Below are 13,739 nucleotides of genomic sequence, written 5' to 3' on the forward strand. Positions count from 1 at the left end.
ACATTCTGGCATAGCACGGTTCCAACTAGAGACGTAATGAACGTCTTGTCTGATTATTATGGTTAGACAAACGCCATCCCATTGACCAGGCTATTCTTATTCAGCAAGCTAGCTGCTACCTAGCGACGCTTCAATGATTGCGTTGTATGTGGCGAGGAACTAGGCTAGCTGGCAAATCTGAAGCAATTCAATAATAACACTGCAGTCACACGCACGCTAGCTATCTGGCTGGACAGTGGGAGCAAGCAAGCAAGCTAGGCCTAGGCCGGCAAGCCACCGCAATCAGATGGATTACAAATCATTCCTTTGAATCATAGCAATTTAAATGTATCTGTCGCCTCTTCGTTGGAGTACAAAATCGACTTCATGCCTTGTTGGAATACAATACTCAAATTGATAAATCGGGTTTTAATTAAATACTACCTTATTTGATGAATTGTAGCCAATCGTATTTCCCTCTCCCACTGTGATCCTCCTCTAAGTTTCATAATGGCGCCAATTTGTCCATAGCTGCACCAATCCAGTGTTGAGTGGTTTGCCTGGCGACCCACACTGGAAAAGGCTATAAGGACACGCCTAACGCCCAAACCGATATTTCATTTCAGAATGTATTAAAATTAGGTTAGGGTTAAGTTTTTGATAGTCGGTTTTAAGCGTCAGCTGTGCCCTAAGTCTATCCCACCCACACTCCTTGCTCTGGCCAAACAATGCCACGCCCACGGACGTTAGTTTGTTCTCGACAGAGCAGCGGAATAATTCAGTTAGAGTCGTCAGGCTAGACAGTGGTGCCGAATGCCAAATTGAAGTGGTCTAATAGTGACCCCTGCAGGTGGGCCTACTTTGGTAAAAGCAAACATCCAATAATTTTCACAAATTGGAATGATCCTTGCATTTCACCATTGATAGATGCATACCACAAGAACTGTATTACATATGAATATGGTAAATCCTCCAACATGCAGAATTAGATTGGAAGAACACAATACCCATTAAATTTTTTATGACAAAAATGTACAAATATGAAGCAGAAACGGGAAGGGACTACTTAAACTTGTCCAATAAGAAACGTATTTTTGTTTTCCTTTGCAAAGCATTTTTCTACAGTGCAGAACGTTTTGCTACGGTGTGCACTGATGAATACAACCCCAGGACATAAGGACTAGTGGTCCTCCTGTGTCTCTGCTGCTGTTAGGGATGTCTTGTGGGTCTAAAAGGCTCCTGGGAGTTCATCACAATGTCCAGGGACATGGGCAGCTCAAACCGCTCCAGCATCTGCCCAATCTTCTCCCTAGACACACTGTGCTTGTTTCTCCTGGAGGGGAGGAGAAACATAGTATTTGTTGTTCTATAAATATGTCTTCATGCAAAAAATATCAAATACAGGCAATGTATTAGGGTGTTCACATATAAAATGAGTCTTTCATTGAAGGTTTATAAAAAATACACTACATGATCAAAAGTATGTGGACAGTTGGCACTATGCAGTCGGGCAGGTAGCGTTCTCCTGGCATCCGCCAAACCCAGATTCGTCCGTCAGACTGCCAGATGGTTAAGCATGATTCATCACGCCAGAGAACACGTTTCCACTGCTCCAGAGTCCAATGGCGGCAAGCTTTACACCACTCCAGCCGACGCTTTGCATTGCGCATGGTGATCTTAGGCTTGTCTGTGGCTGCTGGGCCATGGAAACCTATTTAATGAAGCTCCCGACTAACCGTTTTTGTGCTGATGTTGCTACCTGCCCGAATGCATAGTGCCAACTGTAAAGTTTGGTGGAGGAGGAATAATGGTCTGGTGCTGTTTTTCATGGTTCGGGCTATGCCCCTTAGTTCCAGTGATGGGACATATTAACGCTACAGCATACAGTGACATTCTAGACAATTCTGTGCTTCCAACTTTGTGGCAACAGTTTGGGGCAGGCCCTTTCCTGTTTCAGCATGATAATACCCCTATGCACAAAGCGAGGTCCATACAGAAATGGTTTGTCGAGATCAGTGTGGAAGAACTTGACTGGCCTGCACAGAGCCCTAACCTCAACCCCATTGAACACCTTTGGGATGAATTGAAACGCCGACTGCGTGCCTGGCCTAAACGCCCAACCTCACCAATGCTCTTGTGGCTGAATGGAAGCACTTCCTTGCAGCAATGTTCCAACATCTAGGGGAAAGCCTTCCCAGAAGGACGGAGGCTGTTATAGCAGAAAAGGGGGGGGACCAACTCCATATTAATGCCCATGATTTTGGAATTAGATGTTCGAGGAGCAGGTGTCCAAATACTTTTGGTCATGTAGTGTAGATAAACAAGTTCCTTGAATTTTCTTTCGCAGGTGGCTTTTCATTATAGGATAGACACAATCAAAGCAGTGGAACTGAGCATGTAGTGAAGCAAATCTTTAGTCATCAAAACCATTGGTCTTGGGGCGATGGGGGGAGCAAGGTTACAAAATTCAATCATATCACGCATTTACACCATTTATAAAATGGTCAGATATATATTTTTAAATCGTTGTACAACATCATGGGTAAATTCTGGCCATCGTCTTTCAGCTAGAAAATTGGATTTCTGCTGGTGTGGGCGTTTAAATCAACATAGAAACGGCCCCTCAATATAGATTGATCGTGGTTATAGCCAATGAAAGCCAATGATCTGGAGATGAAACTGACGAGGGTATCAAGTTGATTTTGATTGGTCCAAAGCGTGGAAACGCCTGCAAATGTTACGACCTCCCAACGCCGAAAATGAAAGCGACACAACCAAGAGCAGCACAGTCTAAAATGGCAACGGTCACAAAAAACTAACATTCTTATTTAATCACTGTTAAGTACAAGCATATTAAGGTTACAATATTGTAGAGAATAATCTAATGAATAATTGTTTATGATTTATGACGACATGGGGCAAAGATAACTACGTTGACATTAATTTAGTAGCACCCTCTTAAATTGACCCGTTTTCCCCTGCTTTCTAGAGCAGTGAGTGAACGCCCCTCGATGTACCTTATATAATTTGTACAACGTATATTCTCCAAATAAATGGGCATGGCATCTTACATGACATTAGTACAGGTATCTTTTAATGCAGACAATCATGGACAGACTTACTTCTCTAACTCGATGGGATCAAATTTCCAGCTGGTGTGAGGCTCATGAAAGTTGATACTGTATCCTCTCTCCAAGGCCTGCATGGTGAGAAATAAGTATTCGTCATATTCATGAAAATGTACATCAAATGGGTACATTTTTGATAAGTGAAAAATGCTGTCTGCAACCCAGACAATATAACAGGATAAAAACTTACCAGTTTAACATATGGCTTCATTTCCCAAGCTTGCATGTTTGTGTTATCAATAATGACAGGAGAACAGCGTTTATACATCGCTTCTTCGGCTGAAAGAATACAAAGCATTGAGGTAAAATTATTAATATATACTCCTTTTTACATGTTTACAAAACACTATATCCAATCAAAGAATATATAATATTAATAGCAACGATGGTGGCCTGGCTGGTCTAACAATGCCTCAGCTTCCAACATGCGTCAACAGTATTGGCATAGGTTTGAATCAGGGCTACTAACCTTTGACACAATCTCTTTCTAGCTTTCCTACTGTCATTCTCTCATTCTAGGTGTTCAATCAAATCAGAATATATTTTAAAACTATAGCAATGATGGACTTCATTTATAACTACTATCAAAATAAATAAAAAACTGGAATTTGTAAAGACACTGCTATGAGAGCCAACCTCTGTTCTGGTTCCAATAGTGTGCTGCCCCCAGCAGACTGGGGTCGTAGAGGTAGCCTTCCTCCTGGGAGAAGTAGTCATCTGTACTCAGAACCAGCCCACTGGAGCCTGTCGACAGCAGTTCCCTAGAGTAACACACATGCAATGGCTCAAAACAAATGCTTTAAAAATAGAGACAAATACATTCAAACATGAGCAGTAAATAGTTAACGTATGACTCATTGGTTGAAATTGTGCGATTGTCATTTTGATGCTTGTCAAACAGAAAATCACATAATTTCAACCAATTACAACTGTTTTATTACTGATTCATAAACTGTTCATATACTTGTTCTAAACCCTTTATAGCATGTTAGTTACCCAACCATGTTTCCCTGATAAAAACACACCTGGCCAGTGTTGATTTCCCAGATCCCGGGGCTCCCCTCATCAGAATGAGAACCAGAGAAGGACCATAGTCATATGTTGTATCTTCTGGTGGTTGATGCTGATCCTCTGGCTGAGGTGGCTCAGGTCCTCTGTCAAACCTCTGCTGCCAGTTAGAAGAACCTTGCTGGTCATTACCCTGCTGTTCATACTCGTCGTCACTCCAACCGTAGCCCCCTCTGTCTCGGTTGTTAGAGTGCTGTGGGGGAAAGCCATTGTCATCCATGTCTGGAGAGTTCCTGTACCCATCAGGGACAGGGAACCTGTGGAAAGGTAGGACCTGCTGGGAGCCCTCTCGTTGAGGGTGATATTGGTGGTCTGCGGGAGGTGGTGGTGGGAAGCGGTGGGGAGGTCTGTGGAACCTGGGGTATGGCTGAGTGCGGAAAGGTGGCGGAGGTTGCCAGTTATTGTGATCTGAGTTGGGACCAAAGCGGGGCCCCCTAGGCATCAGTCTCCTGGGCTGGTATGGCTTGTTGTCATACCAGTGTGGGCAAGGCGCGTTATTAGGTTGGTTATGGTCATGGCTTGCATTTGACCATTTTCTTGCAGGTGGTGGGTTATAAGCGTTGAGTAATTCAACTGAGCCTTCATTTTTGGCCTTGCTACCATCAACGCTGTCTTTTGGTTCAATCTCCTCAAGCTCTTTATAGAACTCATTCAGTGTCTCTTCAATGTTAGGTTTAGAAGGTCTCTTTACTTTTTTCGGCTTGGGAGGTCTCTGGACTGCCTTAGGACGACATACAGGTCCAATGAAGGCAGCGCTGCTGGTACCCAGCTTTTTGAGAACTGGTTCTCTGCCTCTTATGCCGGGACCTCCATTAATTCTCACTGGCAGCACTCTGTCTGTTGCAAAGGCTCCATTTGTCTCCGCTTTTGAACACTCCAGCAGTTCTCCAGTTCTTCCAGTGAGAGAAGTTGCAGAGTTCGCATTTCCATGAGACATCGAGATGGTGGGGTAAATCCTTTGAATAAACATGCTATGAAGGTAATAAGACAAGACCTCAATGACAAATCAAAAATCCCTCTACTGCACATCATAGTTAATGGGTGTGATTAGCAATCCTTAGCTAGCAAGTTAGCTTGGCAGTGAAGCTGAAATCAGTGCCAAAACGTTGATACTTTTTAAAGAAACAATATTGCTGCACTTCATTTACCAGCAGCAAGCTTTAACTATACCTGCTATTCTTTAAAACGAACTAAACAACGCTAAATAGATGGCTAGCAAGCCAACATTAGCAAACTTATTTTTGTATTATTATAAAGCAATTCAAAATATACAATCTAGATGAAACTAAGAGTATACAACGGAGTATAGCTACAAACATTAGCAAGCTAGCCAATGTCAAAGCAAGTCTTGCGAAGTTATCGCTTGGCAATATTTTGATAACTGATAACTTTGACGGCTGCCTATGGGTATTTTGCTAATAAATTAGCTACTTACCATAAAGTGATGAAGTTGAAGCATTACATGTTATCATAATACATTTTCATGATTTTGAATTAGCTAGCTAACATTTTGTTTACGGAAGTTAACAGGAAGTCCGACTGTCTGTGTGAAACAATGGAGGCAGTTTCGCAGCGACATCGCCACCTGCGGTTGCGGTTTAAGTGTTTTACCACACCAGTAAAATCCTGCTTATAAATTACACAACATCCTTATATTGACTAATAAATTAGAACATTTATTGTGAACATGCAGATGTCAGCGAAAAGAGGTCATAAACACAAGGACAACAATGTTACAGTATTTTTGCATTCATATTATACAGTTCGTGTCAGTTCTTCTAATGCCATTTCAGAAAACACTGAAGCAGCCTCACTAAAAAAGCTCAGGAGTTCGCCAAGACAAGTATTTTCTGTCCGATGCATTTTCTTGGGCTCCTTGATGGCGTCAATACTTTGGCCCAAAAAGGTAAGATGGACCAAATCCTAACTTGATTCAGCCTGATGTTACGAACACATCAACTCCATATGATCACTTTCCAACATTTTACTAGTGTTAACATTCACATGGCACCAATCACGTCTTGGTTAGCCTCTCTAAATGGAGCTTGTTCCCCCCCCTGTAGCTTACAAATGGCACTACATCTTTCCAGGTGGATTCCCAACACACAAATTCAACATGTGGACTGGAGAAACTAACCAGCCACCAATTTGTGCTGATGTTTTCTGAAACGTTCAAAATAATAGTCCAATACATTCTCTGTCACGTGTCTATCCCTATGCCATCGTGTAGGGCCTGAGTGTCAATCATGACCAGCTCTTCATCCTCCACCCACTCATCCTCCAGGGGCGGGTGGACATGCCGAGGAGCGGGGGCCAGATGTGTCTTTAGGATCCGGTGGGTCTCGGCCCTGCGAGGGGGGTTGAAGGTCTTGTTGATGCACGGCGAGGGTAAGGTCATGGTGCCCAGGGGGCAGAGTGGAGGGGGAGAGGGGATGCGACACAGGTAGTCTAGGCCCCTCTTCCTTTTTAGGCTCTTGGGGTCTTTGTCCTTGTTCAGCGGGGTGAAGGGGCCAACGCTTTGTACAGACTGCTGGGGTGTCATCTGGAAGACAACACACACTAAAGTTAGTACAGATAGTGGCAAGTCAAATTCAAGGACTTTCAAGTACTTTGTCAAGCACTAATATTTATTTTCAAGGACCATCAATTTGTAATAGTTAGTATTATGCAATTGTTTCTAGTTGCCACCAGATGGCAGTATATCGCCACAACCTCATGAAAAAATTAAAGTATTCATCACTACCTTACAAGTTCTACTCAATAATACATTGTTTCACTACATATATAGTTCCAGTCAAAAGTTTGGACACACCTACTCATTCAAGGGTTTTTCTTTATTTTTACTATTTTCTACATTGTAGAATAATAGTGAAGACATCAAAACTATGAAATAAGTGTTAAACAAATCAAAATATATTTTGCATTGATGACAGCTTTGCGCACTCTTGGCATTCTCTCAACCAGCTTCACCAGGAATGCTTTTCCAACAGTCTTGAAGGAGTTGCCACATATGCTTAGCACTTGTCGGATGCTTTTCCTTCACTCTGCCGTCCGACTCATCCCAAACCATCTCAATTGGGTTGAGGTCGGGGGATTGTGGAGGCCAGGTCATCTGATGCAGCACTCCATCACTCTCCTTCTTGGTCAGATAGCCCTTACACAGCCTGGAGGTGTGTTGAGTCATTGTCCTGTTGAAAAACAAATGATAGTTCTACTAAGCCCAAACCAGATGGGATGGCGTATCGATGCAGAATGCTGTGGTAGCCATGCTGGTTAAGTGTGCCTTGAATTCTAAATAAAATCACAGACAGCGTCACCAGCAAAGCACCCCCACACTATTACACCTCCTCCTCCATGCTTTACGGTGGGAATTACACATGCAGAGATCATCCGTTCACCCACGAAGACATGGCGGTTGGAACGAAAAATCTCAGATTTGTACTTCAGATCAAAGGACAGATTTCCACCGGTCTTATGTCCATTGCTCGTGTTTCTTGGCCCAAGCAGGTCTCTTCTTCTTATTGCTGTCCTTTAGTAGTGGTTTCTTTGCAGCAATTCGACCATGAAGGCCTGATTCACATAGTCCCCTCTGAACAGTTGATGTTGAGATGTGTCTGTGACTTGAACTCGGAAGCATTTATTTGGGCTGCAATTTCTGAGGCTGGTAACTCTAATGAACTTATCCTCTGCAGCAGAGGTCACTCTGGGTCTTCCATTCCTGTGGTGGTCCTCATGAGAGCCAGTTTCATCAAAGCGCTTGATGTTTTTGCAACTGCACTTGAAGAAACTTTCAAAGTTCTTGACATTTTCCGTATTGACTGACCTTCATGTCTTAAAGTAACGATGGACTGTCGTTTCTATTTGCAGATTTTAGCTGTTCTTGCCATAATATGGACTTGGTCTTTTACCAAATAGGGCTATATTCTGTATACCTTGTCACAACACAACTGATTGGCTCAAACGCATTAAGGAAAGAAATTCCACAAATTAACTTTTAAGAAGGCACACCTGTTAATTGAAATGCATTCCAGGTGACTACCTCATGAAGCTGGTTGAGAGAATTCCAAGAGTGTGCAAAGCTGTCATCAACGCAAAGGGTGGCTATTTGAAGAATCTCAAATATAAAATATATTTTGATTTGTTTAATACTTTTTTGGTTACTACATGATTCCATATGTGTTATTTCATAGTTTTGATGTCTTCACTATTATTCTACAATATGTGTGTCCAAACTTTTGACTGTTAGTGTACATGAGTGGAAAGTCAGTACTGATGATTTTGTAATTTGAGTAGTGATGAGCAGAGTTTTGGGAAATGCCTACTGGTGAACACATATTTCCCATTCGCATTACTACACAATTCCATCTTAATGATTTTATTGGGCATTTGGGAATCTACTACTTAATAGCTACGAAAAAGCATCATGCTTCCGACTGGCAGCTTTAGTGTCGCCGGTCGGGAGAAGGGCGGGTGGGCTGTGTGTGGAAAACGGCATGTGAACGGCCACCAGAACCCGCTTGATAAAGCGGAATATCGCGGGAGCCCCGTGAAGTCTATGGTGGTTGTTGAAGAGAAAAAGTCACACTGTAGAATTGGCGCCAGCGCAGGATGCAGCGTTGTGTCGTTCCCTCTTCAGGGTCGACCCATGCTCGCAAAACAAAAATATAAGAAGCAACATGTAAAGTGTCGGTCCCATGTTTCATGAGCTGAAATAAAAGATCCCAGACATTTTCCATACCCATAAAAGGCAGGATTGAATCTACCCGGCATTTTAGCTATTGATGTGACGTTTGGGGGCGCCTAATCAGTCAGTTCTGTCTGTACCTGCCTGGCTCAGTGGCAGTGTGAGTGGAATGAACGAGTTCGCCTGCGAACCACAGCACAAAATAAAACTTGGTAGTCTGCCTGGAAATTAATTCGCAAGACCAATACATTTTTCAAATATTTTTCATAAACATCTTTGATAATTATCTGTTCTCTCATTTTAATTAAAGTACCAACTTGAGAAAATGTCTGATTTTCAAGGTATTCCAGTATTTTAATTTCAGAGTGACAAATTCAAGTACTTTAAGCACCTCAAGCACCTTGTGTGAACCCTGACACACACTCTTTGTTAATTTAATGTACAATAGGCCATGTGTAGATGTGACTTGATGTGTAGTGGTGAATAACATTGATACAGACTTCCAGCTTCACCAGAATAGTTGTCTGATTGGGCAACCAACAAAAACTCACAGTAGTCCTTGCATCTGGTTTGGCATCTGCTTTCGAGCCTGGAGTCCTTGGCGGCGGAGCAGGACACGGGACAGAGCCCTGGACTAAGTTAGATAACCTCTCCTCTGCAGTCCTGAAGAAGTGTTCCTGGCCCTGCTCAAAACACACACATCAGTTTGTTGCAAATATCCTCAAATCAGTGGCAACGAGGAAGACAAATATTGACCTCACAGGAATAAGGTAGCCAATTTCCCTGTATAACATATTTTCTGTCACTATCCCACTCCAGGTTTGATTGTGACATTTCGAAACCTTCAAACGCCCTCAATCCCTAGCTACCTGGACAAGGGTCCTGAGTTCAGCGGCAGCCTCCTGTAGATGTGGCTCCTTAGGGTTGGTGGAAAACACGGCCAGATCTCCAGCGTATAGGCCAGGGATGGCGCTTCGGATGGGGGAGGAGGAGCGCTGGGCTCTGAGCTGAAGGTTACTGAGGGCCACCAGAGCCAGAGGCTTGACCAGCTCCTCCAAGCCCTGCTGGACCAGACTGCTGCAGCAGCGCACCTTGACAAAGTCCAGCCGGCCATCCACTAGATACACCACTGGAGAATGACCTGCAGGCACAGCATGTCAATGGAGTTAGTCCTATCCACAGCCTTGCCACATAGCTGGACTTCATTCCTGAAGTGTATATCTGTTCTGTCTTGTTCTTGATATGCCATATGTTGTTGGTTATGTATTTATCCCAGACCTCTGTTCAAATACTATTTATTTAAATTACCTTAAAATACATTTTGAAGTAAGTATTTAGACAAAGTTTATTTGAAAATACAAGTAGATGAACATTGGAATGTATTTGGAAAAAAACACATTGAAAGTATTGGCATGTATTTACAACTAATTCTATTCTAAACATTTTAAAATACTCAAATACACAGAAAAGTGCATTTAAAATACGTAAGTACGTAAAGGCCCAGTGCATTCAAAAACGTGATTTTCCTGTGTTTTACATATATTTCCACACTACGAGGTTGCAATAATACTAATTATATTATTATATTATATTATATTAACAATAACACTGTGAAATGATGACGATGCCTTTTTAGATTAAGAGTTGTTAGAAAAGACCGCCTGAAATTTTAGCCTGTCTTGGTGGGATGGAGTTTTGGCCGGCCTGCTGACATCACCAGGCAGTAAATTACTTAATAGTCCAATAAGAGAGTTCCAAACATCTCTGCCAATAACAGCTAGTTTTCAGTTTTCCCCTGCCCACTCAGACCACTCCTACCAAAATTCTTGCTTGAGAAATTGCTCTTTGCTAAAAAGCTATTTGTTGCTTTTGACCATTTTAATTCAAAACAATCACATTAAGGTACTTCATTGTTACCCAAAAATTATTTGATATAAAAAAAAGGGTGCATTTGGATCTTTAAATATGCATGCATTTGAACCCAGGTCTGATTTGTCATATTGTTATATTTAGTCTGCCTGTCACTTTTTAAGCCCAGCTATAATTGCCCCTTGGGGGATGAATAAAATCAATTGAACTGAATAACCCAGTTGAGAACTGAACAACTCTTTACAGACCAAACAGGGTCGTGTCCATCAGGAACCAGAAATAAGAAAACGGACTGAAACAGGGAGGGACTGGTGGGACTATAAGAAACGCTAATTTTCGTTGCAAAACATTTCAAAACATTTTCAGTTGTGTGCCCTAATGAACAGGACCCAGCCCACCTTGTCTGTCTGTGATGGAGATGACGTAGCCCACCAGATCCACCTCTCCACAGAGTGGCTGAAAGTCCAGGTTCAGGAGAACGCGAAAGCCGACCGCCTCTCGGGCTTGGAAACGCTCACACAACCACCCTGCAGAAGCCTGGGTGATGGAGACAATGACACGAAACAACCCATTCCAAATCTATCCCTAAAACCCTTGCCCCTAGGCACTTTTGAGGACCTCAAAGTATTCACACCCCTTTTTTGTGTGTTACAGGCTGAATTCAAAATGGATTAACTTGAGATTTTTTGTCACTGGCCTACACACAATACCCCATAATGTCAAAGTAGAATTATGTTTTTTTTTATATTTACAAATGAAAAGCTCAAATGCGTTGAGTCAATAAGTATTCAACCCCTTTGTTATGGCAAGCCTATATGAGTTCAGGAGTAAACATTTGCTTAACAAGTCACATAATAAGTTGCACGTTTAACATGATTTTTGAATGACTACCTCATCTCTGTACCCCCCACACATACAGTGAATTTCAAACACATATTCAACCACAAAGACCAGGGAGGTTTTCCAATGCCTCAAAAGGTCAACTATTGGTAGATTGGTAAAAAAAATAATTTTATATATATATATATATATTTTTTTTAAGACATTGAATATCCCTTTGCGCATGGTAAAATTATTAACTACAATTTGGATGGTGCATCAATACACCCAGTCACTAAAAAGATAGGTGTCCTTCCTAACTCCGTTGCTGGAAGAAACCGCTCAGGGATTTCACCATGAGGCCAATGGTGAGTTTAAAACAGAGTTTAATGGCTGTGATAGGGGAATAACTAGGATGGATTAACATTGTAGTTACTCCACAATATTAACCTAATTGACAGAGTGAAAAGGAAGCCTGTAAAGAATAAAAATATTCCAAAACATGCATCCTGTTTGCAACAAGGCACTGAAGTAATACTGCAAAAAATGTGGCAAAGATATTAACATTTTGTCCTGAAATTGAAAGTGTTGTGTTTCGGCCAAATCTAATACAACACAGTCAGTACCACTCTCCATATTTTCAAGCATAGTGGTGGCTGCATCATGTTATATATATGCTTGTAATCATTAAGGACTGGGGAGTTTGTCAGGATAAAAAAGGAACGGAATGGAGCTAAGCACAGGCAAAATCCTAGAGGAAAACCTGGTTGTCTGCTTTCCACCAGACACTGGGAGAGGAATTCACCTTTCAGCAGGACAATAACCTAAAACACAAGGCCAAATCTACACTGGAGTTGCTTACCAAGAAGACCGTGAATGTTCCTGAGTGGCCGAGTTACAGCTTTGACTTAAATCTGCTAGACTTCTACAATGTGTTTGACTTAAATCTATGGCAAGACCTGAAAATGTTGTCCAGAGCCTGGATTCGAACCAGGATCTCCCGAGTGGCGCAGTGATCTACTAGAGATCCTGGTTCGAATCTAGGCTCTGTCGTAGCCGGCCGCGACCGGGAGACCCATGGGGCGGCGCACAATTGGCCCAGCGTCGTCCAGGGTAGGGGAGGGAATGGCCGGCAGGGATGTAGCTCAGTTGGTAGAGCATGGCGTTTGCAACGCCAGGGTTGTGGGTTCGATTCCCACGGGGGGCCAGTATGAAAAAATAAAATAATGTATGCACTCACTAACTGTAAGTCGCTCTGGATAAGAGCGTCTGCTAAATGACTAAAATGTAAAATGTAAAAAAATGGAAAGCTTAGAGACTTACTCCCACTTTGGAACAACAAAATGTGGAAAAAGTCAAGGGGTGTGAATACTTCCTGGCCAGTTTATTACACTCACTGGCCAGTTTATTACATACACCACCCCGTTCACGACAGTGAGTCACGTGGCCTTGGCTTGCTATATAAAGCAGGCGGACAGGCATCGAGGATTCAGTTACTGTTCGATTGATCGTTAGAAATGGCCGCCCTCCTGGGCTTTTCACGCACGACCGTGTCTAGGGTTTACCGAGAATGGTGCAACAAACAAAAAACATTCAGTCAGTGGCAGTCCTGTGGGCAAAAACAGCTTGTTGATGAGAGGTCGAAGGAGAATGGCAAGACTCGTGCAAGTTAACAGGCGGGCCCCAAACAGACAGACAACAGTGGTGTGCAGAACGGCATCTCGGAAGACGCAACTCGTCAGTCCTTGTCACGGATGGACTACTGCAGCAGAAGACCACACCGGGTTCCACTCCTATCAGCTAAAAACAAGAAGCGGCTCCAGCGAGCACGCGATCACCAACACTGGCCAATTGAGGTGTGGAAAAACATCGCCTGGTCTGACGAATCGCGGTTCCTGTTCCATCATACTAACGGCAGAGTACGGATTTGGACCCATCCTGTCTGGTGCAGGCGGTGGTGTACTGGTGTGGGGAATGTTTTCCTGGCACAGGTTAGGTCCCTTGATACCAATTGAGCAACGAATGTTTCCAACACATTGTAGAATCCATGCCACAAAGAATTCAGGCTGTTCTGGAGGCAAAGGGGGGGTCCAACCCGATACTTGATGGGTGTACCTTCTAAAATGGCCGGTGAGTGTATACACAAGTGCCTAGGGTATAGTTTAGGGTTGATTTGAGATTGGGAAAGATCA

The 13,739-nt window shown here is 42.8% G+C and overlaps 2 protein-coding genes across 2 annotated transcripts in view; both read right to left on the minus strand.

Annotated features, from left to right (window-relative positions):
- Positions 1–983: 983 nt before the first annotated feature.
- LOC121567291 (NEDD4-binding protein 2-like 2) lies at positions 984–5,735 on the minus strand. The gene is made up of 6 exons (XM_041877210.2): positions 5,611–5,735; positions 4,133–5,146; positions 3,744–3,868; positions 3,298–3,386; positions 3,102–3,178; positions 984–1,312 (listed from the first exon to the last, which is right to left on the minus strand). The coding sequence occupies exons 2-6, from the start codon at positions 5,143–5,145 to the stop codon at positions 1,189–1,191; spliced, it is 1,428 nt and encodes a 475-aa protein (XP_041733144.1). The 5' UTR covers position 5,146; positions 5,611–5,735; the 3' UTR covers positions 984–1,188.
- Positions 5,736–5,825: 90 nt separating this feature from the next.
- The window catches only part of brca2 (BRCA2 DNA repair associated), a 34,457-nt gene continuing 26,543 nt past the window's right edge, over positions 5,826–13,739 (minus strand). The window contains 4 exon segments of the mRNA XM_041877216.2: positions 5,826–6,717; positions 9,411–9,542; positions 9,729–10,000; positions 11,127–11,265. Of these exon segments, the coding sequence (XP_041733150.2) occupies positions 6,376–6,717; positions 9,411–9,542; positions 9,729–10,000; positions 11,127–11,265 (885 nt within the window). The 3' untranslated portion in view covers positions 5,826–6,375.

Source organism: Coregonus clupeaformis, chromosome 6 (genome assembly GCF_020615455.1).
Source record: "Coregonus clupeaformis isolate EN_2021a chromosome 6, ASM2061545v1, whole genome shotgun sequence".
In the NCBI taxonomy this organism is placed as follows: domain Eukaryota; kingdom Metazoa; phylum Chordata; class Actinopteri; order Salmoniformes; family Salmonidae; genus Coregonus; species Coregonus clupeaformis.

What these genes read in the sequence shown, in the direction of transcription:
- LOC121567291 (XM_041877210.2), bottom strand. Translation starts at nt 5,145, where the DNA reads ATGTTTATTCAAAGGATTTACCCCACCATCTCGATGTCTCATGGAAAT. An exon ending in CTATTGGAACCAGAACAGAG is followed by an intron (nt 3,387 to 3,743) that starts GTTGGCTCTCAT and finishes GTATTCTTTCAG; the next exon opens with CCGAAGAAGCGATGTATAAA. An exon ending in GATCCCATCGAGTTAGAGAA is followed by an intron (nt 1,313 to 3,101) that starts GTAAGTCTGTCC and finishes CCTCCCCTCCAG; the next exon opens with GAGAAACAAGCACAGTGTGT.